This window comes from Heliangelus exortis, chromosome 17 (genome assembly GCF_036169615.1).
Source record: "Heliangelus exortis chromosome 17, bHelExo1.hap1, whole genome shotgun sequence".
NCBI lineage: Eukaryota > Metazoa > Chordata > Aves > Apodiformes > Trochilidae > Heliangelus > Heliangelus exortis.
In genome coordinates, this window is record NC_092438.1 from 9,741,478 (window position 1) to 9,767,800 (window position 26,323).

Genomic DNA, 26,323 nt, shown 5'->3' on the forward strand with positions numbered 1-26,323 from the left:
GAAGAGCATTTTCTAACCACAAAGTAGCTCCTTTAACGTGGGGTCGAGCTCGAGGTGCACAGAGCAGCAAGTGCAGAGCTCAGGCCTGGGGGAACAGGGCTGTAAAACCCATCAGCAAGTGTCACCCAGCAGGTGACACAGCCACAGCTCCCAGTCCAGGCACATCCCACCCACACACACCTCACCACAGCAACTCACCTCACATCCCTTAAACTTCGTGTGAGTTTAAGGGACACCGAAGACCCCTCCTAGGAGATTGGCTTTGAAGGGAAATAAGAGGCAGGAGGCAGGGAGAGAAACCTGGTTCAAAACTCGTTTTCAGTCTTTATTTGAAGTTTTTTTTTCACATGCCACCAGCGTACATGAAAGTTGCACATTCAGAATTCAACTCACTACTAGAACAAAGGGCCAGATGCAAACACAAGTGTCAAACGAGTGCACAGATGGAGGAGCCCAAACCGAGGAGCTTTTTGGTATTTGCAACCAGGCTGTGCCACATCCTGATGGCACTCAGGGCAGCAGAGGTGAATCCAATAATCTCGAGGGCCACTTCCCTCTGCCACCTCCAGGGTGCTGGTTGTGACCTGGGTCTTCTCCCTCGAGGCAGCACCGTTCTCTTTCAAAAAGTTAAAACGTGGAGTTTTGGTAACGTGTCTACCAGAACCGAGGGGGTTTGGAGACCAACTGCCCATTTAATGCTTTTCTGAATTTCCCTTTCTCTCAATGCCAGCAGTTTTTACAATGAAAAAACAATTTCCACCCGCTGTTTATAGGGAAAGATGACAGAAATAGGGACTCTTACACTGGCATTTTATTTTCAAAGAAAGTTTTGATAGAAAAACATTTTCCCCAGCAGCCTTGGGCAGGGAGTTGCAGCTTCCACTTCAAAGGACAAACTTCAAAACCAAATCCAGTGTCCTAATGGTTTTGTGCTACATTACTTAATTGTCATATAGCTAATTAGCAATGCCTGATTTCACATTCTCTGTACATAGATGAAGTCCACAAAAGAAGGGGCTACTTAAAACAATAAATAAAACAAGGCACCAGGCAGCCAGACTCCGACAACACTAACATAAAACGTTACACTTTACCATTTAAAAATCTGAAATAACATCCCCATCATGATTAAACCTATATTGATCTGTCTTCCCTCAGATCTCAGAGCTTTGAACCTCTGCAAAGGAAGGGGGGAGCAGGCAATGCAGGAAGCAGGGGCTTAGCCTGCGTGTTGGTGAACGTATTTCGCCAGTGTGCAGCAGAGATCTTTAAAATTCTAATTATTTCCCTATCACCAAGTAAGATCAGGATCAATAGATGGTACAAACTGACCCCCTTCCTCAAGTGTCAGGGGGAAATTAAAAAAAAAAAAAGAAAGGGGAGGGCAAAACTAGAGCGTCAGAGGTCAATGCCACAAAACAATAGATATTGATGTCTCCATTCATTTCAAACAGTGGAAAGGTCAATGCCTCCCTTGCTTCATGTTTTATGGCTGAAATCCTGCTGCTAACAGCAACAATGTTAGTAGTCAGACCTCATCCATCCTTTTTTATTATTATGATTATTTCTAACCAGGTTAGCCATTTTGAAAATTTGATGAAAGCTGGGAAGCAGCAGTGAGGTGGGGGGGGGGGGGGGGGCAGGGTAGGAGGAGAAGAGGGGAACCTGCCCTGGAAATTAATGGGAGGGATGGTTTCCATTAGTTTTCCAGCCTGCCTGTCCACCCCACCCTGTGCTCCAGTTTGTCCCTCGCTGCCCCCTAAAAAATTAAAAGGGCCTGAGGCAACATCCCTTCACTATTAATCATTATTCCCTGTACAACATCCCAATTGGTTTCTATGGAAATGATTCTCCTGCTGGAGTACCCCGGCTGCCTGCGCATCTCATCAGAGAGGCAGCAGAGCTGCAGTGGAGGGAGGTTTGCTCCTCTGCAGTGCCCAGCCTGGCTCACCTGGATCCCTGCATGGCTTTTCCTGCAGGACAGGGAGAAGAGCTCTGGCTGGACACTCTGCTGGGACCAGCCAAGAGGGAATGACATCTCCTTGAAGCAAAGGAAACGACCTTTCCGCGCCCGTGAACTCGGCAAACGGAAAAGCTCTGCAGTTCTGTGGCTGTGGAGGGATGCTCCAGCCTGAAAAAAAACCTTGGAAAAAGGACCCAGCACCTCACAATGCACACTCTCACTCCTGTATGACATCCCGGGATTTTCACACGGCTGAAGAGCAGCAAAGGGAAGGGGCAGATCCTGCCCTGCTCCCCCCCCAAGGAGTCTCCCATGCCTCGCAGAGGAGGAGGTGGTCACACAAATTAAAAGTGAGCATCAGCACCCTCAGCCCTGCCCACTCCTCCCAGAGGAGCACTGCCTCTCCTGGGCAGGGACAGAGGGTTCTGCACCCCTGGCAAGCTCCCTTGTGCAAGCTGGGTGAGTCCTCCTCCCCTTTCACAACTGGGGAAATAAAGACCAAGTCTGACAGCATGGGTCCAGCTTCCAGTTTGAGCACCACAGCACACTCCTGCCCTGCCTCCTCTCACTCCCCTCTCTTCTCTTCTGGCTGATAAACCAGACAGATAAACCACTGCAGTCCAAGCTGTCCTGAAGGGAGAGGCTGTTGCCACACAGCCCCCTCTCAAAACAGAGCAGTAGCCACGCTGCCATTTTCTAAAGAGACCATGAAATCAGCTTTGCACAAGAGCTGAGACAGCAATCCTTTACATACAGCCCTTCCAAGAGAGATACTGAAACCCTGAGGATTTAGCTCCACCAAATTCCCCACACCAAAACCATTGACACTCCTCAGGTCTAGATCCTCCCAAGCTGCAGGAACCAAACCTGCTGCTAAACAAGACTTGGGACATGAACAGAGCTGCAAACAACTTCTGATTTTACCCACTAACTGCACTTGTCCCAGAACATCCTTCTCCCTAAGAAGCACGGACACTTTGGTGTGGTCAAACCCAAGATCTCTTCTGCAGTCTCCAAAGATCTGAGGTCTCATTTGGAGCACAGCAAGAAATGTGCCAGCAGGGACATTCTGCAGAGGCAGCCCCTGTGAGAAGGGCACCTTCTGTAATTCAATTCATTTATTTTAGACTACGGACAGTGGCATCAGCAGGCTCAGAGATCACCTCATTAGATGCTCACAGAGAGCAGGAGGGAGATTTCTGGAGAGATGGAGACAGAGACCAGAGAAAAGGGAGGGGGAAATTCATACTAAATTAAAGATAGGAACAAAACACCCATCTTTCCCTTCTCCTCTCTCCTCCTCTAACTCTGCACGCCAGAGTCTCAGTGCTGAGTGGGCTCTGAGTCCCATCTATTGCTCTGCTCAGAACATATGGTGCTATGTTTAATAGCCCAGCTCTGCCAATTGGGGACTATTAGGGTGGGTTCTTTTCCCAGTGTAAATGTTGCAGAATATAAATTGTAATTAACACCGATGCCAAAATAGCACTTAGAGAAAATAAGCACATTATTAACATCTGGTGAATCCTGCCTGGAGTGCAGAAGCAGCGGAAATTCTCACTCACCAGAAGAGGATTTGTAGTGAAGACATCGAGCATTGGCCCGGAGTTGAGGAGTGGAGGGTGGAAGGAGTTTTTAGCTCTTTAGCACTATTTGTGCTGCTATCTTTATTACCTGTGGGTGACCTTTCCTAGCTCAGAATCTAACTGGTAGTGTTTGTCTCGGGACTTGTGACCTGCTTGTGTGAATACAGATGTCCAAACATCATCCTCCAGGCACCAGAGTAACGGCGTTATAAACCATGCCTGATTGCCTGCCCTGATCTAGCAAGACACGAAGCAGATGGGTATTTCTTGGCCAAGCAAAAGGTACAGCATGTTTCACCACGTTCCTCTAACCCCAAGACTAAGGGGGTTAATGCCATCATTAAGCAACAGGTGATATCTCTGTCCCACTGTTCCCCAAGCCAGGTTTTCCTGGGAGACAGGAACAGGCGAGCTGGCGGCTCTGCCAAAGTCTTGCTGGACGTGGAGGAAACCCCTGCTGAGAGCAAGAATGGTCTCCTGTAGCTTGTACCAAGTATCAGGATTCCTCCACAGGACAAACAGGTCCCCTAAAGCATGAACGAGCTGGATCCATACATCAGACTTCCCTCTACCCTGCCCTGGGGCTAGAGGCATGAGGAGGAAGCAGCTTTGCAAACACTGCCTAAGCCTTGCTGTTTATTCTAGGAAAGAAACCCAGGCAGAGCTGGAGTGGCCTGAACTGGACAGAGCAGTGGCTCGTGTTCCTGCCAAAAAGTTCATCTGATTTGCTGAAGTGAGGGGAGGAGGAGAGAGGAAAACTGTTGGAGAGGGAGAGAGGGATCCAAACAGGCGAGCAAGATGACAAGAAGTAGAAAAAAAACGACCTCGCTGGGAAAGCAGGAGAGAAAACAGTGGCAAGAGGCCAAAAGCAGGGCACCAGCTCCTTGCACCTACCTGCACAGTGTCTAACCTGAGCCAGAGTCTCAAAGACCTCAGGAGCTATCACAGGAGGAGGAGGAGGAGCTGGCCTCACCACCTTGTTACCAGCCACAGACCAGAGCCTGCTGCTGGCACCTTGTCCTGAGCAGCGAGGAGAGAGAAACTCTGGGCAGACTCAAAGCAAAAGTTTTCAGGGCTTGGTTTGAGACCTGTGCTAGTAGCAGGTTAACATTAACCTGCTCGTTAACACCATAACCTATCTGAGCACAAAGGTTACCACAGTCTGACTCAAGATTCACACCAGCAAGACAGGCAGGTTTACACCTGAGTGTTTGTCCTCCAAAGCTGTGATGTACATTTTGCTCTCACATCTATTCCATCAGACCAGGCTTTTCTGTGAACCACTGATGGCAGAACACAGTTTGGGAGATGGCATCTTGCATAGAAAATGCCAACATGGAGATGGGAACATCATCTTTGGATGATGCTGGACTTCCCCAGCCAAGCACTGCTCAACACATAAGAGCAGGTTTTAGGTGGAGAAGGCAGACAGCTCCAGTTGAAGGAGGTTTTGCAGAAGACAGACTCACCACAAAATAGTCCAGCAGAAGGGGAATCCAACTGCCACCAAGAAACATAGCTCCAGGAATTCCTAACTTGGCTTTTGGTACAGCTGTTCTGATGCATTCCAAAGTGCTCAGTAAATAAGGCAATATGAAAGTGATCCAGACCACTACTGATGCCTGAGGAAGTTCTGCAGAGCAGAGAAGCTGACTGAAATCACACTGAAAATACTTTGTAACATCTCTAAAATTAGCAGGAGCTCAAGGCATGGGATCTAAGGACAGCACTGGAACACTACATTCCCATCTACACTGCAAGACTGCATTAAAATCAGATCTGAGCCTCAATTTGTTCACTTGTAGGCACCATCTACCCTAGGAAAAGGATTTTCAAAAGAGCCAAGAACTTCTTCCACCAGACCAACAGATGGAAACAGCCATCAGTCAAAAACATACCATGGTCAAGGTGCCAATGACCTTAATTTGTTATTAAAAAATGAAAAAGAGTCCTTGTGGTACTTGTCAATCAAAAAAACCATTAAATACCTGTGACTGCATGTGTGTGACTACAAATGCATATCTGTAACACAGAAAAGATGTGATGCACTTCAACTGAGCAACACGTTTTTGTGCCTCTTAGCTGGCATTGTCTTCCTACTTTGCCAAAAATAGACCAAAGCACAGAATGATTTCCACCAATATCACAAAGCACACTGCCAAAGTACACAGGGGCCCTTAGGAGACACACCAGGCAACACAGGGGGAAGAGCATCATTAAATCAGTTTCTCTTACCTTTAACTTCAGTAAAATAACAAAGCAAGTCATGTTAACCACAAGGAACTACTCATCAGATTCCAGAAGCCTTTGAGGCAGGATTCTCAGATGCAAGCAACAGCCAACACGTTTCCCCACTGCAAAGGACCAGCTTTTTTTTTTTTTTTTTTTGCTTTTTTTTTTTGCTTTTTTTTTTTTTTGCTTTTTTTAGTTTGCCATTGCACCTATTTAAATGATTGTACAGCATCCAGTGAGGTGGCCGGGAGCTGAAGACGAAGAATCCAGGCCAACAAGAAGCTGTTTCACCCGTTCATGCTGACTGTCCTTTCCATGCCACAACAGTCACCACCACAAGTTGGGAGGTTCCTCGGCCACTCTGCTTTTAAACAAGGTAATTTCATCCAAGTGCCTCATGGGGACATCTCTGATGACTTCTGTCAAGTCCTCATGAAGCAGAGGGAAAATGACGACATTTAACGCGGGGCGCTCCGCCTGGAAACTAAATCAGAGACAGGTTATTAAATTGAGGAGAAACACCAATCCTTCAGTGCAAAAGAAGGGGATTGCATGGATCTAGATCATGCAGTGGTGGGGGCAAGGAAAGGTTGTTCAGAAGAGGCAGGAGGGGCAGCTGGAAGTCCAGGTCTTCCATTGTCATCTCTAGGTGTCAGGCGGGACCTTTTGTGAGCCTGCTGAGATGACACAAGCTCAGACTGGGCCTAACAAATGTGGGGAGGGAGGAAGGACTTAAAAAATAAAGAAATAAAATAAAGAAATCATAAAGAAACCACGGCATACAGGTATTAGAGGACCAGAGATCCTAAGAGCTTTGCTCAAGCTGGGCAAGATGCTCAGAGATACCAATTTAAACCACCTACAAACCAGAAGCAAGTGGCAGAGCCATTAAGAAAATCAGGCCAGTGCAGTGCCAGGCATTCCCTAGGGGCTGAGCCTGGGATTATCACTTCAGGCTGGGCTGTTCTGCATGCAGAACCTACACTCTGCAATTAGAGCACAAGCAAGTTTAGAAAGCTCAGATCTGCAGATAAGCATTGAAGTGTGCTCGTGCATACACACACACACACACACACACACACACACACTCTGCAGCCTCCTTTTTAATCCAAGTTGCAGAAAACCTGTCTTAGCACCACAGGAATTTACCCTAACAGAAAGGCACACCAGCAGCCCTGTTTGCCACTTGAATTTTGGGTTCCAGTTTCTGAATCTACAGCCTCAGTCTTTCAGTTGCCTCTTAGGGCAACCTGCGTTTTCCTCTTGCCCTCCCAGCTCTTCTTGCCAACATCACATCACTGGGGCTGCCTTCCAGCAGAAGACTTTGCAAACCAGAGGCCTGATAGGACAACATGAGAGTGGAGCAGCAGGGTTATAGCTACAGAGCAGAGGAAGAGAACAGCAGAAGTTAAAATCATTTATACAGTGTAAAAAGAGCCATCGAAAGTGTCCAAGTCCCCATCAGCAAGTCCTCTAAATGACAGCAACCTGGTAAGAGAACGTGGGGGAAGTGAAATAATATTTCTTAGTGTAGCTTAACAGTTCAGTCTTTTACAGCTGGGAAGTAAAAGGAAGTTATGCTGTAGCTTTAGAGTTACACCCTGAAGATTAAAAGAGTTGTGACTCTTAGCCCCATGCCACCAAGATGCTTCCTCCAAATCCTGTGACAAGAGGGATAATTCACTCTAGAAAAGGCAAGAGTCAAGCTGGCAGCATCACCCCTTAGAGCTGAACCAAGTTGGTTTGGGTTGAAAGGGGGAGTTCACTGTTCAACAAACTTTTAGACAGCTGGAAAATTCCCAGCTCATCTCCAGCTCTGAAATGGCCAGATTTCTGTCAAATGGAACGTCTGGAAATTCACCTGCTGGAAACACACAGGAAAATCCCAAGTAGCTACACAGCCTGTTGAAAAGGCCAGGAGAGACTGGCATTTCCCAGGAGACAAAAAGGATATTCCCCACACACGAATGATTAGGAGTAGAGCTGCCAAAAATGTAACAGAGAACCTCCCAGTCCAAGGCTAGTTGCTCAATCCTAGTGGGTTAAATTAATTTACTGAACCTAAGTAGCTGCAGGAGTAAAGATTTCCAGCAACTAAACTACCTGGGGCAATTTTATATCTTTCTGCATCACAGACCTGCCCTTCATGCCTCATGCCTAAGGGCTGGCAGAAAAGGACACCACTCCCTGAGAGGATCTGGAGTGTAGGAACTGTGCAGTTTCTTACTTCCATAGCACTGCCTACAAAAAAATCAACCAGCAAATAGCCACTGATCTGGGAGGCAGTTGGTAAAGTCTGCATGGAAATTACATAAAATGCAGCAAACTTCTCTTTGATAGTCCCTCCTCTGCCTCAGCTCTTGATGTTTCTTGTCCAACACCACAGTCCTGCAGAGAAAATCATGTTAATAACCAAGTTGACTGAAGTTCAGCTAGGAAGTACCAGCCATCCCCCCAAGGCAGAGAAACTTCTGCTTCTGTCTTTGTATATAGACTTTCCCAAATTAGATCTGCATGCTGCCTTCTCACCATACACAAAATTGCAGTTTATAAGCAGCCTTTACATGTAGCTATAAAAAGGAGAGCCTAGACAAGCTCACATGACAATCTGCCACCAAGACAACTGAAAAACCAATCCCAACGCAGTAAGCACATACCTTCCAAAGAGGTTGGATTTATGAGAGGTTTGAACTTGATCTTACAAAAAAAAAAAAAAAAAAAAAAAAAAAAAAAGAGAAAAAGAAAGCTTTGTAATTTTCTCCCCCCCCCTCAACAGGAAACTGTACGTTACTGCAAACCTTGTAAATTCCATACCCCAGCAAGTTGACGCCGGAGAATTCCTTCCATGTACAATTTGTGTGATTTAAGGAAAAAAAAAAAAAATCAAATGCACATGGTTCACTATTATTCTCGGCTAAATGTGCGTGCAAAGCCTCTCCTTTAACTGCCTGTTAAAAAACACCCTGATTTTAACGAGCAGCTGTCATAATGTTAAACTGGGATTAGCAGTTCCCAAAAGCAGACTCCCTCTGCAATCCATGCTCCTTTAGTCCTTCCCCGGAAGGCAATTCCTTTCTTCATACACCTGTCCAGGTGGGCTAGATTAAGTGAGAAGCACTTAGAGCACTAGTTTGAAAGGCCCCAGGCATGGGGAGGAGATAACAAGAAGGGGAAGAGATTGAGTTAATGAGTTGCAGAATAGCTCCTGTAATCTTCTTGACGGTTCTTTCCTCATTCCACACCTGGATGGACTTCAAACTGGATCTACCTCTGCAAGTGCATGGCTTGTAAAATTAAAACCCGAAGGACAGAGGAGGATGTTGACCTGGGGAGACAAAGGAGCTGCAGTTTCAGACTTGAAACCCTATTTCTTTTTTTTTTTTTTTTACAAGGGAAAGAAGCCAAGGATACGCTCGCTCGCTCTCTCCTACAAAACCTCCAGACTAAACTCATCATGATTAATTAAATGAAAGCAAGTTTTCTAGGCAACTGAGTAGCAGCCCCTTCAAAACAGATCCTTTAATCAGAAACAACCACTGGGATAACAAAGAAAATACCCTCACACACACACACACACACACACACACACACACACACACACACACACACACACACACACACACACATACTTTCCAGAAGAGCCTCTAGTCCAGCAGACTCGACACCAAACCAACAACCACCCAGCAGGAACTTTTACAAGGAAGTCTCTGAAGTGTCCTCGTTTGGATGTGGATCCACAGTGGGCCCAGCTTCAGCAGCTGGCTGGATTCATCCATGGAGCTGGGAAATGCACAGCAAAGCACACCCTGTGTCACAAATTCCTCCTGGCATCAGCAGAGGTATAACCTCATTCTACAATTAGATCTTGAACGGTTACATGTGGCTGAAAGGGTTAAAGGCACTTTGTTATAAAGTCCAAAATTATCCCAGAACAGGTGTGGACTGGACACAGTAAGGTTATTTTCAAGTGAACAGCTTGGTAAATAGCCTAACACTATGGTCTCAATTACTTCCAACCAGCGTGGCAGGATCCACTATGTAGGTCAGGGACAAAGTCAAAAAGAAAGAGAAAAAGTCTAAAGCAAGGCTGCACTTTGATCAGATTTCCCTGATTTTAGCAAGACAAAAGAGTCACTCCCTGGAATGCAGCTATCTCCTGGCAAACACTCTCAGTGTGTGTTTTCAGACATACCTCTCCAGGGAGGCCAGCAAGTCCTCAGGACTCCACCTGCTGATAGAGCTGAAGGGCAGCCCAAAGCCATTGGAGAACCTCACCAGGCAGCCTGCAAGGATGGATTCTGCCTCCCTGTAACTCTCAGCACCACAGATCCCAGGAGATGGCAGCTCTGCTGCGTTAGGTGTTGCTCAAACTTACCTCCTCTTACTTGCAAGCAAAGGATAAGAATGTATTTCCCCTCAAGGTTGCCAGAGAAACCCAAGAAAAGCCCTCCACCAAACTCAGATGTTGCAGCACAAAAGCTGGCGAGCAGGAATAAGGGCACACAAGGTGGTACAATTAAGCACTGGCAAGAAATGCAGCATATGAGGAGTGGATCAAGGCCAGATTTTTCAACTCCCCAAACTGAGAGGAGCTTACAGGAAAAGAGGCAGTAGAGAAGGAAAGGAAGGAAGGAGACCAGAAGCTTAATTCGGGGGACAGAGATGTTGGCTCAAATTTGCACAACTCTCACAAATGCAAACTAATTTCTGCTGCAGTCACACACATTTTCCTCCCTGTTTACACTTCCCCCCCAGGCTGGTGAGCTGCTTCTGGAGAGGCACAAGTTTCCCAAGAGAATTCAGACCAACTCACTTTTTGCCCTGTACACAGCTTTTTGACCTACATGCTCAAAAACCCTGTTAATCCTCTGCCAGGCACAGCACAAGTCTGTTTTTGCTGGAAGGTTTGCTCACATCTCAAAGCTCCAATGTGGCATCTGTCTTTTGAAAGCTTCAGCCAGCATACCTGGGCCAGGCTGGAAACTCCCATCCCTGAAGCATGGCATGGAGGAATGGAGGAAATGCCAGGACAAGCTGGAGCAGCTAACATGACCCAACATAAAATGTACTCACTTTTCTCATCCTTTCAGGGAAGGCCAGACAGCCACTTAAAATCTGATCCACTGGCTGTGCCCTGAACTCTGTACCAGGGAATTGCAAAAGCTCTTCTTGTTTACAGTGACTGCTGGTAGTGTTAAATGAAGCTCCTCCAGAGTATCTTCCAGTCAAAGACAAAGAAAAGTCAGCTGGGATTTCCCCAAGCCCCTTCCTCTGTGAGCAAAGAAGACCCTCTCAAAAGGGTCTCAACCCTCAGAAGCCTCTCAAGAGGGGTCCAAAGCCTCCACACACTTCCAGAGTACCAGTGCTGAGCAGACTTCATTTTCTCACCTCAGAAACAGGCTTCAGAAGTTCCCAAAGAAAGCTGTTGTGATTCCTCAGCTTGCTCTTAATTCCACACGTGATATTTCCTCCAGAAAGTGTTTTTCTTTCAGGGTGTCTTAGCCATGTCTACACGGACAATCTGGCATTCTCCCAAGGCCTCTGATTCCCCCCTCACCTCCAACCTGAGATGAATGGGTGTTGATGGAACCCTGGAAGTCAATCACACAACTGTGCTGCCAGCTCTCCCTTCTCTTCACTGCAGCATCCTCTGCATCGTGTGGTGAGCAATACCCACCAGACCCATCCTGAGCTGAAGCAAATAACATGTCTCTACTGTGCTTTCTCCCTGTAAGGCATGAATGACACTCCTCTGCTTCTCCTGTGAGCCAGGGGTTGTCTCAAACATGCTTACAGATTGAGGTCCTTACATTATTTTGCCAGCTGAACTCCACATCAGTCAAATGTGACTGGAAAATTAGAGGGGGAGGGAATAAGAACCCAAAGAGTGATGCCAGAGCGCCCAGGACACGTCCTAGGGGAGTGCTCTGCCAGAGCAAGCTGAAAGTTATTTCCTAATCTCTTCCACAAATTAAAAAGCTACTACAATAACGGCTCAATTAGATTTATTTTACTATGGAAATGCTTTAAAGCTGCAGTTAATGCTTCCGTTCAGCCTTTTACACCCTCATGAAGAGAAAGCATGACAGTACTATTCCAATATTATTTCTCAGCCAAGACAGAGAGAGAGAGAGAGAGAGAGAGAGAGAGAGAAAAGGACACTCCTTGAAATCTATTTCATGCACAAACCAATCTACCCTCTGACGAAGAAGGCTTCAGGGCTGAATTCCCTTCAAAACACATGAGCTAGCAGTTAGAACAAGCCATTTGGGTCAACCACAGGAATGTATTTAAGAAGGGGATATGCTAGTAGCCCCTAAAGAAGATAGATGTCAAATCTATTTGATGTTCCTATGAGGAGAGGCTGAGGGAGCTGGGGGTGTTCAGCCTGGAGACGGGGAGGCTCAGGGGAGACCTCATCACTCTCTACAACTCCCTGAAAGGAGGTTGGAGCCAGGGGGGGGGTGGGCTCTTTTCCCAGGCAACTCTCAGCAAGACAAGAGGGCACAAGAGGTCTCAAGTTGTGCCAGGGGAGGTTTAGGTTGGACATTAGAAAGAATTTCTTTCTGGAGAGGGTGATCAGCCATTGGAATGGGCTGCCCAGGGAAGGGGTGGATTCTCCATCCCTGGAGATATTTCAAAAGAGCCTGGATGTGGCACTCAGTGCCATGGGCTGGGAACCACGGGGGGAGTGGATCAAGGGTTGGACTTGATGATCTCTGAGGTCCCTTCCAACCCAGCCAATTCTATGATTCTATGATCAGGGATAGTCCCACAAGCCATGCTGCCTTGTAAAATATTTGCTCCCACCCATAAAACAACATCCCTGGTAGAAGTAAAGGTGTCTGGGCCACACCTCAAGCAGAGCCAACCTTGGCCAAGCCCGCCAAGGAATTCTTGGGTAACGCAAGCTGACAAGGATGCAGTTTGTTATTCAGTCTGTGACAGAATGATTCAGGGGTTTCTAAGAGCAGGAAATGAAACAGACAATGAAGGCTGGAACAGGATGCTAATGATTCACTACACCAGCCTAGTGATACATTAAGTCTTCTGCAATCAGACGCAGGGCCCGAGCCCACAACATGCTTAGGCTGGCGGAGTGGGATTGGCAGCTCCTGTGCTGGCTCTGGGCTCAGGGAGAGCCAGCAGTGGACTGAGAGGGACTTTTTTTCAAGGTCAGAAGGAAGAAAAGGTGGTGAAGGGATGCACAAACAGCTTGAAAATCTCCAAGAAGCCCTAGGTGGTAATACCAGCTTTTTGCAGTGTCAATACAATTGCAGCAGTCAGGTGGGCAGTGCAGCAGGGACGCTGAAGGACTCTGCTGAATTTAAAGATGATCTTGCACTCACTCACTGACCTAACAGCCCCCTCCCCCCCAGTCTAACAGTAAAAAGGATTATGGATATAGGGCTTTTCTGAGGCTGAGCCCACAATGAGAACCCAGGCAAGAGGAACAGTGCAGGGATGTCCAGGGCACCAGCACCAAGGGAGGGGGGAATGCTTAGCTCTGAGGTGAGCAAAAATTAATTTGTGTTATTCAGCCCTGTGCTAAATGCCAGGAGAGGGACTGGCTCACTCAGCACTTTCCAATTTTCAGCTTCCCCTCCATGCTCCCACCTGGAAGCCCTATTTCTGCAACTGAATCCCAGGAGGGCACTTCATCCCTTCAGTGAGCATCACAGCTCTCACAGCCACACTGGGCCACTGCAATCAGCAGTTTAAGAAAAGGTAGGATCCAGCCAAGAGTAAAAAAAAATAATAATGACAATAACAAGCAGGTGAAAATTTAGGTAATGCTGCAGAAGCTGGAATAGTAAGATCTAGTTCAGATTGAAATAGTTATTCCTGGAAAGTGGCAGGAGTCCTGTTGCGAGTGTCACTTCACACTAACAGAAGAAAGGTTGTGTTTTTCTGAGTGTTGGACCCCCAGAACAGGCAGATTGTCCTAAAACAGTAAAATTCTCTGCACTTTCCACGAGTGATGAACTGTCAGGGCCACCCAAGTTGCACACTCACTTTGCAAAGCCATTTTCTAGAGGCAGGTAGCCCTTGGCTAAGGGAAGAGGGGCAGAGAGCTTGAACCAGGACTGCCAGCTCCCCATTCCAACCCCACAGCTCTTGGGATGCTACACAGCACCCAGCCAGCCCCAGCCTTCTGGACCTTCTCCCAACACCTACTGGACCCCAGGAGGGGACATCAGCACTTTTGGGAGATAGGAGGAGCTGAGCCCAGCTCCCCACACACCTCCCCAAAACACACTTCAGCATCACCATCTTTTGCTTCCTTACCATGCTCTTCACCAAGGTTTAACTTGGATTTCAATCCTATAAATCCCAACCTACCTCCATGCCTTGACACTTTCCCCCTGTGTATGAAGAAACCCTAATGGCACTGCACTCAGATTTTTTTTTTTTTGCTTTGGTTTGGTTTTTTTAGGGTTTTTGTTGTGTTTTTGGTTTTTTTTAATTGTTGCTTCCTTGCTCTTTCTCAAGGTGTTTTTTTCAAATACTTTTTATAGAGTCCTTGAAATCCTTACAATGATAAGAGCTACCTGAACACTTAAGCATAAATGGACAAAATTCTAAAGGAACACACTGGAAATTAAATCTGTCCTTGAGGCCAAGGGGATATTTGCCAAAGCATTTCTCATCCCCTCTTCTAGCCTGTTTTCTCCTGTTAAGCTTCATCAGGAAAATAACTTCTCCTGCACATTTGTGAAGTGTCCACTAACCACAGCATGTAGCCGTGCAATCCTGAAGTCATCCAAATTCCTTGCCCGCAAGATTTCTGGGGCAGAGAAATCCAGGCGTATAAACACGATTATTTAGCATGCAACGCATCGGTAAGCAGTGGGACACCTTCCATAGGTCACAGCTCCATCTACTGACTATTTCACAAAATAACAGTGTGGAAACCCTCGGGAAAAGCTGTTCGAAGCAAGCCCGGTTCCCTCGGACCAGGTTTTAGCCACGAGGCTTTTTGCAAGCATTTAGAAAGAATTCCAAGACAGCACCTCAGCCCAAAAGGGAGAAGCAAATCTCACTTTCCTACAAAAGGTCTGGGATCACGCTTGAACCTACAACTGTGGGTCCATGAATTGTGGTATTTCGGTGTTTCTGGGATTAATGTTGCAGTGGTTTTTAACAGAGAAGTGACTTAAAACCAACAGGAGGTTGCAGCCAAGCACTTTGGCAAAGTGAGGGTGCAAGCATGAAAGGGAAAACATTGTGTTTGTTTCATCTGCTGCTATCTAAAGTGTGGCAGCAGCTGAGCACCCTGTGATGTGGAAAAAAATGTCATTTTACAGAGAAATTGAGACTAGACCACTGTCACATGTGAAATCTGAGAAAGATCAGGGAAGTAGATATGGATCACTCAAGCCACATCTCTCAGTCTAACCACAAGGTCCTTCTTATGTGCACTGAGTATCTCCCTGAACCATAAAGGAGATTACCTCTCCCATTCCACAGAAGAAAAAAAGAATAAAGAAAAACACTGCAATGATTTATCTGCCCAGAGGGGAACAGTCTTCTCTCAAGCTCAGAGGAGACCTTGCCCTTGCAAGCCTCTTGTTTGCTGATGAGGGCTCCAGACAAGTGCTGTTCTGCTTACTGTGTTTCACTGCAAAAAAAAAGGCAGAACTGAATCAGAGGCTTTTAATGACTTAAATACCTAAACTAATTTGTCCCAAATAGCAGCAAACTTCAATCAGAAAGCTGCCCACAAGAAAGCTGGACACCACAGGGCCTGGTTTAGAGCTGTCAGTAGATTAACAGACATGAGAAAATCTTTCTGAGCCAGTAGAACAGAAATACTTAATACTATCCTTATTCTACAAAGGGAAGAGTTGCAGAATCAGTTCAGGCTTTAAGGTGTGATACAGGAGATTTAATACCCCTCATCACCACACCCTGTGTGTACACTATCTTCCAGTACAACTCAGCAGTTGAAACCAGCCTCTTCTGCCCAAATCAGCCCCAGCTTCTTCTGTGATCCAAACCTCCCCAAACCCTGATCCTAAAATCCACATCTCAAAAAAGGATTGCACTGCTCTACGCTGCACTTTCAACCCCCTACCAACTCTACCATCTGCAGCAAACTACTGATATGTGCCCAGCCCTAGAATTTTCCAGCTCCCACTCCCATTTCTCTTTTTGGAGACACTGGGAGCATGGGAGTCACTTTGGCTCCACCTCCCAGTTGAAAATCAGAAATCACTTGGCTGCTCTCAGCCTAAAGGAGAGCATCTCCACAGCCCTAAAACAGGAATTCTAACCCTTAATGGGACCTGAGGAACATGGATCAATGACCCCAGCTCAAGAAAGGGAGCAAAGACCACCTTGCCTTCCCTCCCACCCTCCATGTTTTCCCCAGCACATGAACAATCTGTGAACATTTCAAACTGAAAAAGGAAAAATAACCAAAAAGATAAATCACCTTCTTTTATTCTGGTACAGGATGTCTAACTTTAAACTTGCTACCCAAGGGGCTTTTCCAATGTAAAACCTGGATTAAATAGACACTAGGAGCACATTTTTAGAAGAAGCCATGCTGTGTGAATTAGAGCTTATCCAGAGGTTTAAGCAATGAATTGGCTCACACATGGATTTTACTGCACATCTCTTTGCCCTTGGAGTAGCAGACAAAATGCAGTCAAGACAAAGTCAATTCCTGACCCCATCTGAAGGCACATTTGTGCAAGAATAAGAATGGGATCACTGGAAAAGTCACATGGTTAAAGACTCACTGAAGACTCCAGGCTTTGCTTACACATCATTTTCTGTATTTTGTTCCTTCCATTTTATTACTAGAGACAGTTGCATGAGAACAGGATCTTTGTTGCTTAAGGAGAGCATCTGCTCCCACTGCTTATCCTCCTCCTGAAGTCATAATCTTACATGACATCAAAATAGTTTCCAGAGCCACCAATTACAATGTCATAGAGGATTATGACTTCAGGTGTAGAATTTGGGAGCAGATGCTCTCTTCAGGGGAAAAATAAAAAAGCCCAAAAACACAACAAAAAAGCCTTCACTTCAAAAATCCTGTTTTTGTACAAATGTCTCCATTAATAAAATGCAAAAGAAGAAAAAATAGTATGACAGCCAGAACTGTTGCTAAATATAAAAATAGTTTTTAACATTTCCACAAGGCATGAGCTGCTCTTTGGAAAGTTCCCAGCATTTAAATTATTAAGAGGTACAGAATGTAGTGAGAATCTGTCCACGACAGACAAAAAGAGGGAGAAAAGACTGCAGAACAGTGCATTTCTGCTCAGTAAGTGGGCATTAAAATTTTGGCCAGTGCTGCAATGGCATCTCAGAGGGGAGGGCAAGATAAAAAACAGGAACTGCGGATTCTTTGCTCTTTCTAAGGATCCCCAAAGCACAACTGACTCAAAGACTCCTTGTCACATCACAAGGAATTTACTTAGATGTTTCCAACAATCACTATCCCAGAAGGACACAGAGCCTTTCAGAGGCAGGAACAAACCATCTCGTGTGCAGTTTGCTAGGTAGCTAATATAGTCATAGGCTCTACTGGATTTGATCCGTGGAAACAAGCCAAGTGTAATAAGTCAGTCTGAAGCTGGAGAAAGGCTGGCAGGGAGGAGCACCCTTTAGGATGCAGTAATAATGCCTTCTGATTTGAAATTTTTATTAGAGCTTAACAGGGCAAAGCAACAGTGGGTGACAAAGAAAACAGACTGAAGGCAGAGAAAAAGCCTTACTGGAAAAAAAAATAAAATAAATGGAAAGGCTCTTGCACGGGAAATATTTTGTAAGATGACTGCCACTGCTAGATTTCAAAATGCCAAGCATAATTAAAAGCTCTCTTTTCAAATGCAGTTCACGGCTCACACACAAACGTTTCCCACCACGTGAGCCTCAGAACACTGCAAGGGGCCAAGCAAAATGCATTTAAGAACTGCCAAACGTGCAAAGGCAGTTTGTACTAACTCTCCCACAGACACACACCTCCAAAGAAAAAACCCTTCACAGCAACCCTTTAAAGGCTTTGAATTGAGCTGCCAGGGGATTATCAGTAAGTGACATTTACAAGTGATTAGAGGACAGAGAATTATCTTAGTCACTTGTGGAAAAGGAGGAAAGCTTCAAGGTCAGATCTCCCAGTACTTAAAATGTCGGCAGATGTTTTGTTTACACGAAAAGTGTCGTTTGATTTATGATGGAGCTTTACATCCCCAGCTTCAGCTCAGCCAACTGCAGAGAACACGGGTGGGAATGGAATCAAAAATTCATATAATATCTTCAAATATCTCCCTGATTCACTCTTATTAAAGTAAGAGGGTAGTTCATGTGCCAAGCTGTTACACAGTACCTATTAGCTTCTTGGAACAAGTGCTCCGAGCCATATAAACCTTGGCAAGCAAAGAAAGAGCGATAAATCTTTTGACAGCTCCAGAAATCCCACATCAACCCCTTTCCACACTCACCTCCGGACAATAGACTGCTGGAGAGTTTTGCAAACAGTAAGAGATTCTCCCATAAACATGTGGCACATGATGACCTCAAGGCAGTTGGCCATGAATGACATCACTGCATCAGACTGCAGAGTCCCACTCCGGGAGACGATGCAAAGGCGCTGGAGAGAGGAGCAGTGACTCAGTGCCTGGAAGAACTGAGCTCCTGCACAGAAGTAGGGTTGTTCCAGCCTGCAAGGAATAAACAACAACAGCTCAGTGGGGAATTCAGACTTGGGCTGCTTGCAGACATGGAGGAAGGCAGCACATGGATGGGAGGGCTGGCACTGGAGCAACCGGTGTCCCCCGCTGCCCGTTCCACTGGCACCTGCAATAACCTTTTTCCTGCTTGTGTAGAACAAACCCAACGTTGCAGGTTCCTTGCTGGTGAAGTTTGAAGCCTGTGGATAAAGACACAAATAGGCAGAAAGGCCCCAAAGTGCAGAATTCCAGCACCCACAGGGAATAACCCAGATTTTGCAAGTTTTCTACAAAGCATGCTGAGTGAGATGGGTCTGAGCATCTGGTCGTGCCCTCATGATAAGCATGGTTTGCTGCCTGATGTGGATTTAAGGACTTACTGCCCCAGTGTGACAAAGCCTGACCCCCCTGCTCATCTCCAGTTTACTGCCCAGAGGGAATCAGGCATAAAAAATCCACAATGCACACATGGTGATGGAGAACTTGGGCTTCTGAGCCAACCAAATGACCACAACCAGCACTTCCCAGTTGGCAAAGGACCAAAGCTACTGCTCTCCCACAGGAAGAAAAAACATCCTCAATCCAACCTTTTTCTTAAATACTTGACCCAGGAAAGAGAAACTGTATTTCCCATCATGGCTGTCCACAATCTTATGTCCCAGCCCAGAGCAGGATGATAAAATGATGTGGTGAAGCCATGCCTGAGCAACAAGTGGTCCCATGTTTTAACCAGCAGCATAACTGGATGAGTCCCTCACAGAAACCAGTCTGCAAGAACCTGCTCAGGGCTGGTGTCACCAGGACACCACATCTGCTCAGATTTACTACAGGGCCTCAGAGCACTTGGGAATCCCAGTCATTGGGTCAGCAAGGCCAAGAGCTCCAAGAAGGTTAATCCATTAGGTGATATCAAGCTGTCAGTCCCAACCTGGTCTGGATAATCTCTGCAGAGGCTTTTGTAGTGTGCAGGGGTATCTCAGCAACTTAATCCTGTTAATTGATAAATTCTGGTTTAGAGGCTCAGCCTGAGTCTGCTGGTCAGGTAGCATTGCCTCAAGAGATCCCAACAACCCATGTATGCTTTGGGTAACAGCTTGAAATTAATATTAAGGAAATGGGAAGCCTCTCCAATTTTTTTTTTTTTTTTTTTTTTTTTGACAGAGTTATCAGTTATAAGTTTAGGATATAAAGCACAGAAGCCCCTGCAACCTCTCAGCAGGTACCTGGGTTAATCTCTGCCACACAGCCAGACCTGCAATGCTGCCTTTCCCTCGCTAGATGACAATGTTGCTTTGGAATAGCCCCTAAAACTCCGATTCTCAGCCTGGAAAACGGGGAGGAGCGAACACGGGGAGAAGCAGCAGAGAATTAGTCGAATGAAAAGGAAACTACATGAGCAGGAGGAAGTGCTACCCAGTGAAATCCTCTTAAACCGATATAAAACCTGAGACCTTACTCACCAAAGAACAAAGACAGCTTACATCAGAACACCTGGTTACAAGGAAACACCCTTGTTCATCCTTAATTCGAGGCTCTACACTGCCTCTCATCTTTCTCACTCTTGGCCTCCATTTCAAAGTCTCTGGAATCTGCAGGCCTTACCCCAAGTGAAGCAACACTGCAAACTCAAACCTCATTCCCCAGATCTCAATTCTTCCACAGCTCTTCAGTCTCCTGAAGGTTAAAGATATATTCAGGTGACTGAAGCCATTAAGCAATTGGATTTCCAACAGCTGCCAGTCCTTGGGTGAGAAACTAACACATTAAATGTGTTATATGTTCCCACAATAAATGGGAAGTGGTGGAAAATGGAAACCCTCCTGAGATGTTTTACCCACCCTGGCTGTCTTCACTCTCACAATGGATCAGGAACATGCACACAAACAGCAGGCTCAGCTAATGAGCAATAATCTTACTTACACTGTCTCAATGATAGTAAAAGAGACCTTGCTCTTGCTACTCTCAGGCTTTTTAGACCCATTTTGTGAGCAGAGGATGACAACCAGACTGACAGGTCTGGCAGTTTCACCAACAGGAGCTGATTTAGGGAAAGAAATGAGGGGGGGGGAAGCATCTTTCTGAGGTAATAACATTTAAGCATCTTTCTGAAGTAATAACATTTATGTTCAGATGGACTGATGCAAGGAAACTATCGGAGTTCATGCCCTTTGCCTTCATAAACATATTCTGGCTGTGAAGCTCCTTTTGTGCATCCTTTAGAGTCAGATCCTTAGTAGGATCTTTTAAATCCTATCAGAAGAGGAACACCAAAAGGAAAAGCTCTACACCTGGAATGTTTTCAGCTATTATCAATGAAAGAAAAAGAAATTAAAAAAGGAGGCAAGATTTTAATACAAACCAGAGACAGAAAAATATATCATTGGGAAACCTAAAGAGAACTTTACATTTTCTAGACATTGCAGGAGTGCCTGCCTTCCTGGATATTTAAGAGATGTGACTGTACACAAAGCCAAACAAACATCAGAGCCCTGACAGGCTGCTTGCCCCCAAATATGCAGCATCCTCTCTTCCTTATCTAAAAGGAAAGCAATTGTAAAATAGACACTTTTTGCTCATCAAACACTGGTAAAAAGGCACATTCAGAGTTCTCAGGACAGCACACAACACCTTCCTGTTGTCCACAAGTCAGGAAGGAAAACAACCAGTTTTCAAGCAACGGCAGCTATTTTTGCTCAGAACAGGAACACTTGCAGCTTCCACACCAGCCACAGCAACCCACACACGACATTTCTGGAGATGCACAAACAAAATGGAGACGTTCAGTGGCAACCCCTCACCTGAGATCTCTCAAACACTTGCAGTGTTTCAGCATGTCCATGAGAGCAGACATATAGACCACTTTGCCCAGCATGCCCAGGTTGGCCAACGAAAGAGTCCGGAGGTGCTGGCACTGCAATCCAATGTTAATAAGCCCAGAGCCAGTAAGAATATTTGGCAGTTGTGCTAAGGTGAGGCTCTGCAAGTAAGTCAATTGGCTAATGGCAGCCACCTCTGAATCCCCCACACTTTGTGCTCGGACACAAGGAGGTAATGAGTTCCTAATTGCTGGCTCGTTGCGGGGCATGGCAGAGGAGAAACTGGACCCAATGATTTCCAAAGTTTCCAAAAATCGGAGGCTTCCCATCAGAGCCCAGAAAACCGAAGACTCGATTTTCTGGTTTGCCTGGTCTGCTAAATTCCTTGGATATGTCTGTATCCCGATCCGAACTTTCCTTCCAAATGTTTGGGGCACCACATTAGATGCCGTGGGAGGTTTTTCCACACCTGCAGCAACATCTGTGATGGAGCAAACCGGGAGTGCTAAGGAGAGCAGGTGCTTTAACCTGGACAGAAGCTGGCACAAGTGGTTCCCTATGCTTTCCGAGCTGTGATGGTGAGCTGCAGAGAGGTTGAGGTGCCTTAGGTTGCAGCAAGACACCACCAAGCTTTCCAGAATGCTGCTGTCAATGTCATCTTCTGCTTTTCGAAACAAGGACTCTGGAGCCAGACAGTGAACGCAGCCGCTGAGATTCAAGCTGGTCAAGCTTTTAAGATCCTTCCCACCATTAATAACCCTCTGGATCAGGTGACCACCAGATAAGGTGCATCGGCTAAAGCTGAAGTAGAAAGGGTTGTTGAATTTCAAGTGTTGCAGGAGCCCAGAGCCATTGATCCAGGCTTTGGGCAATTGTAAAGCATCCAGACGTACATTTCGAGCCATAGAGTCCAGGAGGTTCTTTGTGGCTCCCGTTTCTGCAAAGCTCCCAGGGGCAGAAATCAGGAAGGCGTGAAGGTTCTCAGGTGTCCGATCACTCAGCACTGCCAAGTAGAGCCTGACCACCTCCTGGTTCACATAGCCAGGAGCCAGCCTGGCATAGAAAATACGGAGGTTCTGGTAATGGGGCACATTGCTCTCCCCGACCATGAGCTGCCCAGAGAGCATCAAACCTTCTCGCGAGCGATCGAGGATCTCGAAATAAAGCAGGAGTTTCTCGAGGCTGGTGCAGCACGGAACGACCCCGTAGGATGGTGTGTAAAGGGTTTGCTTCAGCTCTGAGACACGGCTGAGGGTGGCTTTGCACTCACTGCTCAGCTGACTGGCATCAAAACCCGGGTTTACGTCTATGGCCAGGGAGCGGAGGTGCTGGAGCGTGGAGAGCATCTTGGAGAGGCGGAGAGAGGTGAGGTGGCACCCGGACAAGTTGAGCTTCACCAGGTTCTTGCATCGTGTTACGTGGTCAACAGTGGAGCTGGGCAGCCAGTAGCAGCCAGCCATGTTCAGCTGGTAAATCTCTTTGCCGATATCCCTCATCAGCTGCTTCACTTTGTCTTTGTTCACCTGCACTCAAACAAAACCACACTCGATGAGACACGTGGCAAGGGTGGGTACTGACTCAGTTTCCCACCTGATGATGGGGACAAGAGCGGTTGGCACTTAGATTATGTGGCTCATCCAAAGGTGTCAGGGTGCCAGCAGAGGCTATGAATTATTAAACTGCTGGTAGCTGGCTTAGTCTGGCATGCTTTGGACTCTGAAGATGACATTTCCTTTACCTTCTTAATCTGTGCAGTTCTGCACTACTGACTGTGAGGCCAAATCTGCTCAGCAGCTGATAGTGGCATGGAGGACCCATTTCCATTTTCTAACAGCAAAGTTATTTCAGCAGAACTAGCTATCTATGGAAACACAAACTGAAAGAAGAATGTTTCCATTCTCCTTCATCCAGTTTCCTCTTTTGGAAATGAGCAAGAGAGCCTTCCCCTTGACTGCAACTGGTGATCCAGGCCTCATAAAACATATCACCCTTCATTCCCCAGCTTCTTTTCTGTTTTAACACACACATAAGTTCTGGCTCAGCTAGCTGCATTCCTGACAGCAATAGGCATAAGATTTTTTCTGCACAACACCATGGAAAATGCTATTTTGTGAAAATCATAACGTTACACAATGACAGCTACAAATGGAAAGTCAGGAGATAGTTCTCACTGATGGTATTTTATACAGCTAGGGGAGCACAGAGCTGTTCTAACAAAGCATTCTGGAAAACAAATGCTTATATAAAACAGTTTATTGTTTATTTGTTTTCAGAGTTCAAGAGCAGTTTGCTTATGCAGACATATTGGAAAGTTCTACTTCTTGGCATATATTCAGAAGTCAGATTTTTCTTCATATGTAACAGAAAAAGCTACTCTCCCCACCTTATAGTCTTTCTGAAGTAAAACTGTATGGGTTAGGCTTTTGTCAAGGCAAAGTGTTGCAAGTTTCCTGCAGGTCCTCCTGACGTTCAGGACAAGGTCTGTGCAAGGGACATAGCTGAGGATGTGCAAAAGGATCTCATCTGAAAACTCCATCAGGTTGACACCATTACTTTCTTCCTCACTCTCCCCACTTATGATCTCCTGGGGGAAAAAAGAAAAGGGAGGGTGGGGGGGGGGAAGAAAGAAAAAGAAAAAAAGAAAAGGTAGTAGCTCAGAAACTTCAGCAAAGATTGTGAGAAAACAGATATCCTGAGCCTCATAAGGATTTATAAAGGGAGACAAAACAGAGATGTACGAATCGTTCAGCACTTCCACCTGCATGAAGAAACTAAAAGCTTTCCCTTAGAAGACAATATGGAGGTAGTGCAAAACATCACACAGAGCCACAGCACCTTCACTCATTCACTGCTGGCTGCCTTGTAATGAGGAAAAGAAAAAAAAACCCAAGCATTTACATTCATTCTACTTCACAACTGGAAAAGCGACTGTCCCTGATTCTTTTCAAAAAAACAACACAGCTGTCCCTTTCTGCATCTCTCCGTTAAGTGCCATCCATTTCAATAACTTAAGAGTTATGTAACCATATATTTATGTACACACACACAAACAAAACTGCAGTCCACCACAGCTCTTCTGCAACACACACCCTGACTATAAGACACCAGACGAGTGACAAAGGGGACAGGAGAGCCCCTTCCCTCCTCCACCCCACGCTCCCTTCCTTCTACACTTCCCCTCTTGTCACCCCAGCACCCACACCCCGAACCTACCGGGGCATAACCTGACAAGAAGGCAACAGAGATGGTGCAGTGACCAAGAATGGGCCCCGGCCCACGGTGCCGGTTCTGGGGCCTGCAGAACCGCCCTTCATAAAGCCCTGATCGGCGCCAACGCCGTGGCAGCCCCTGAAGGGACGGTCCCACCTTAAAACCCCTAGTAAAATCCCCAGAGAACCACCCCAGAAGAGAGCGGTTTCGGTGCCCACACCCAGCCCCGTTACAGACCTTTCTCTCAGGAACCAGCAGTTCGGACCAAGCCCTGAGGGGAGAGGAGGAGCCAGGACCTCCCAGCCCCTCCGCCGCCATTTGAGTCCCCTCAGCGCCCCCGGGGCCACCTCCAGCCCCTCTCCCCTGTCCCCCACCCCCGAGAGGGGCTGGGCTGCCCCCAAACCCAGCCCAGAGGGACAGCGGCGGAGGGCGAGCCCCGCTACAGCCCCGGTTTAACGGCGCTCCCAGGGGGAAGCGGAGGGAGAGAAGAACGCGCCCGCCCCGACTCACCTCCCCGCAGCGGAACATGGCAGCGGCCGCGCGGTCCCACAGCCGCCACCGCCGCCGCCTTCCCCGGGCACTGCTCAAACCCGCCGCGTCCCGGCCTGGCTCCTCGCCGGCCCGGCCGCCCAAGGATTCTTCCGGCGCTGCCATGACCCGGCTTCCGCGGTTCGCCACTCCCCCGCCGCCCCTTCGGCTGCCCCGCGCCGCCATCTTGAGCGTGGCTCAGCAGGAGAGCGGGAAGGAAGAAGGGCGGCGGCCGTCGCTCGGCGCCATCTTGAGAGCGGCGGCGCCATGATGGGGGCGTCGGGACGGTGCTGAGGCGGTGCGGGTGTCTCAGAGGGCGCCCTCACCTCAAGGGCGGCAGCTCCGAGAGGGTGCGGAGGTGCAAACGGGCTTGTTCAGAGAGCCTGGTTCGCCTGCCTCTGCCCCAAGGCCAGCGGTGCTGATGCTCTGGAAACAGCAGTATCCGAGCGAGCAACCGCTCAGCCTCCTCCACCCTCGGTGGCTCCCAGCCCCGGGCCCTCTGCCACCCCAGCAGCTGAGTCACACCCGGCCCGCACCCAACAAAGCCCTGAGTTGGCTCCGAAAGTGTAAATCCACCCTGTGAGGAGCTGTGGGGTGCAGTGGTGACTCAGCGGGGAAGCAGAAAACGCACACACCCCCCTCCTGAGGTGCTCCCTGGTTTTCCATGGAAGCGTCAGAGCATCTGGGAGAATGACACTGTCCCCGCTTATGCTGTGGATTGGGAGCAGGTGGGGTGTGGATGTGAGGGACAGGACTCCCACCAGCACTGCACAGGTTGGTGACAAAGAGGGGGCTGCGGGTACCATCACCTTCCTCCCAGGAAAACCCTAAATATAAACACAGCAAGCTTCACTGCCCATGTACACGACGCTCATCAATCTAGGCTCTAACCAGGCTAAATATTTGGCTGCTGGAGTGAGATGTGGTCCTTGGCTGATGCACAGAGGGACATTTTGCAGCCTCCAAGGGGAGCAGCTGCCTCAGCACTGTTCCTGTCAGCTCCTCATCCCAAATCTCAAGTACAGACAGGACCACAGTGCTGGAATTTCCAGTTACGTGCATGCTTCGGGAATTTTATTCGTGGGAAATGTGTTTTAAAGATGACCCACAAAGGAAGATGAATAGATTGGTGCTTTCTTGCTGCTTGATTGTTGCCATTTAAGGCCATGAATTTGATTAGGAGTAGATTGGGTTTTTCACTTAGAAATATCAAATGTCTCAAGTCTTGATGACCTAGTTTGCTTCTAGGCCTGTGAGAAGGCTCTGGAGTTGGAGAGGAAAACCCCTCCAAGCCCTTAAAGG

At 47.1% G+C, this 26,323-nt stretch overlaps 1 protein-coding gene across 8 annotated transcripts; it reads right to left on the minus strand.

Annotated features, from left to right (window-relative positions):
* Positions 1-300: 300 nt before the first annotated feature.
* FBXL18 (F-box and leucine rich repeat protein 18) lies at positions 301-25,522 on the minus strand. Of its 8 annotated transcripts, none has more exons than XR_011729338.1 (8): positions 25,004-25,522; positions 24,497-24,631; positions 23,667-23,867; positions 21,266-22,806; positions 18,240-18,458; positions 16,220-16,288; positions 2,402-6,265; positions 301-2,363 (listed from the first exon to the last, which is right to left on the minus strand). XR_011729338.1 is itself a non-coding variant. In XM_071761475.1 (7 exons), the coding sequence occupies exons 1-7, from the start codon at positions 25,205-25,207 to the stop codon at positions 6,109-6,111; spliced, it is 2,526 nt and encodes an 841-aa protein (XP_071617576.1). In that variant the 5' UTR covers positions 25,208-25,522; the 3' UTR covers positions 301-6,108. The 8 variants fall into 8 exon arrangements, 4 of the variants coding, with proteins under 4 accessions (XP_071617576.1, XP_071617577.1, XP_071617578.1 ...); XR_011729340.1 differs by having other exon boundaries at positions 24,508-24,631; positions 25,004-25,114; XR_011729339.1 differs by lacking the exon at positions 16,220-16,288 and having other exon boundaries at positions 25,004-25,514.
* Between the last annotated feature and the right edge of the window lie 801 nt (positions 25,523-26,323).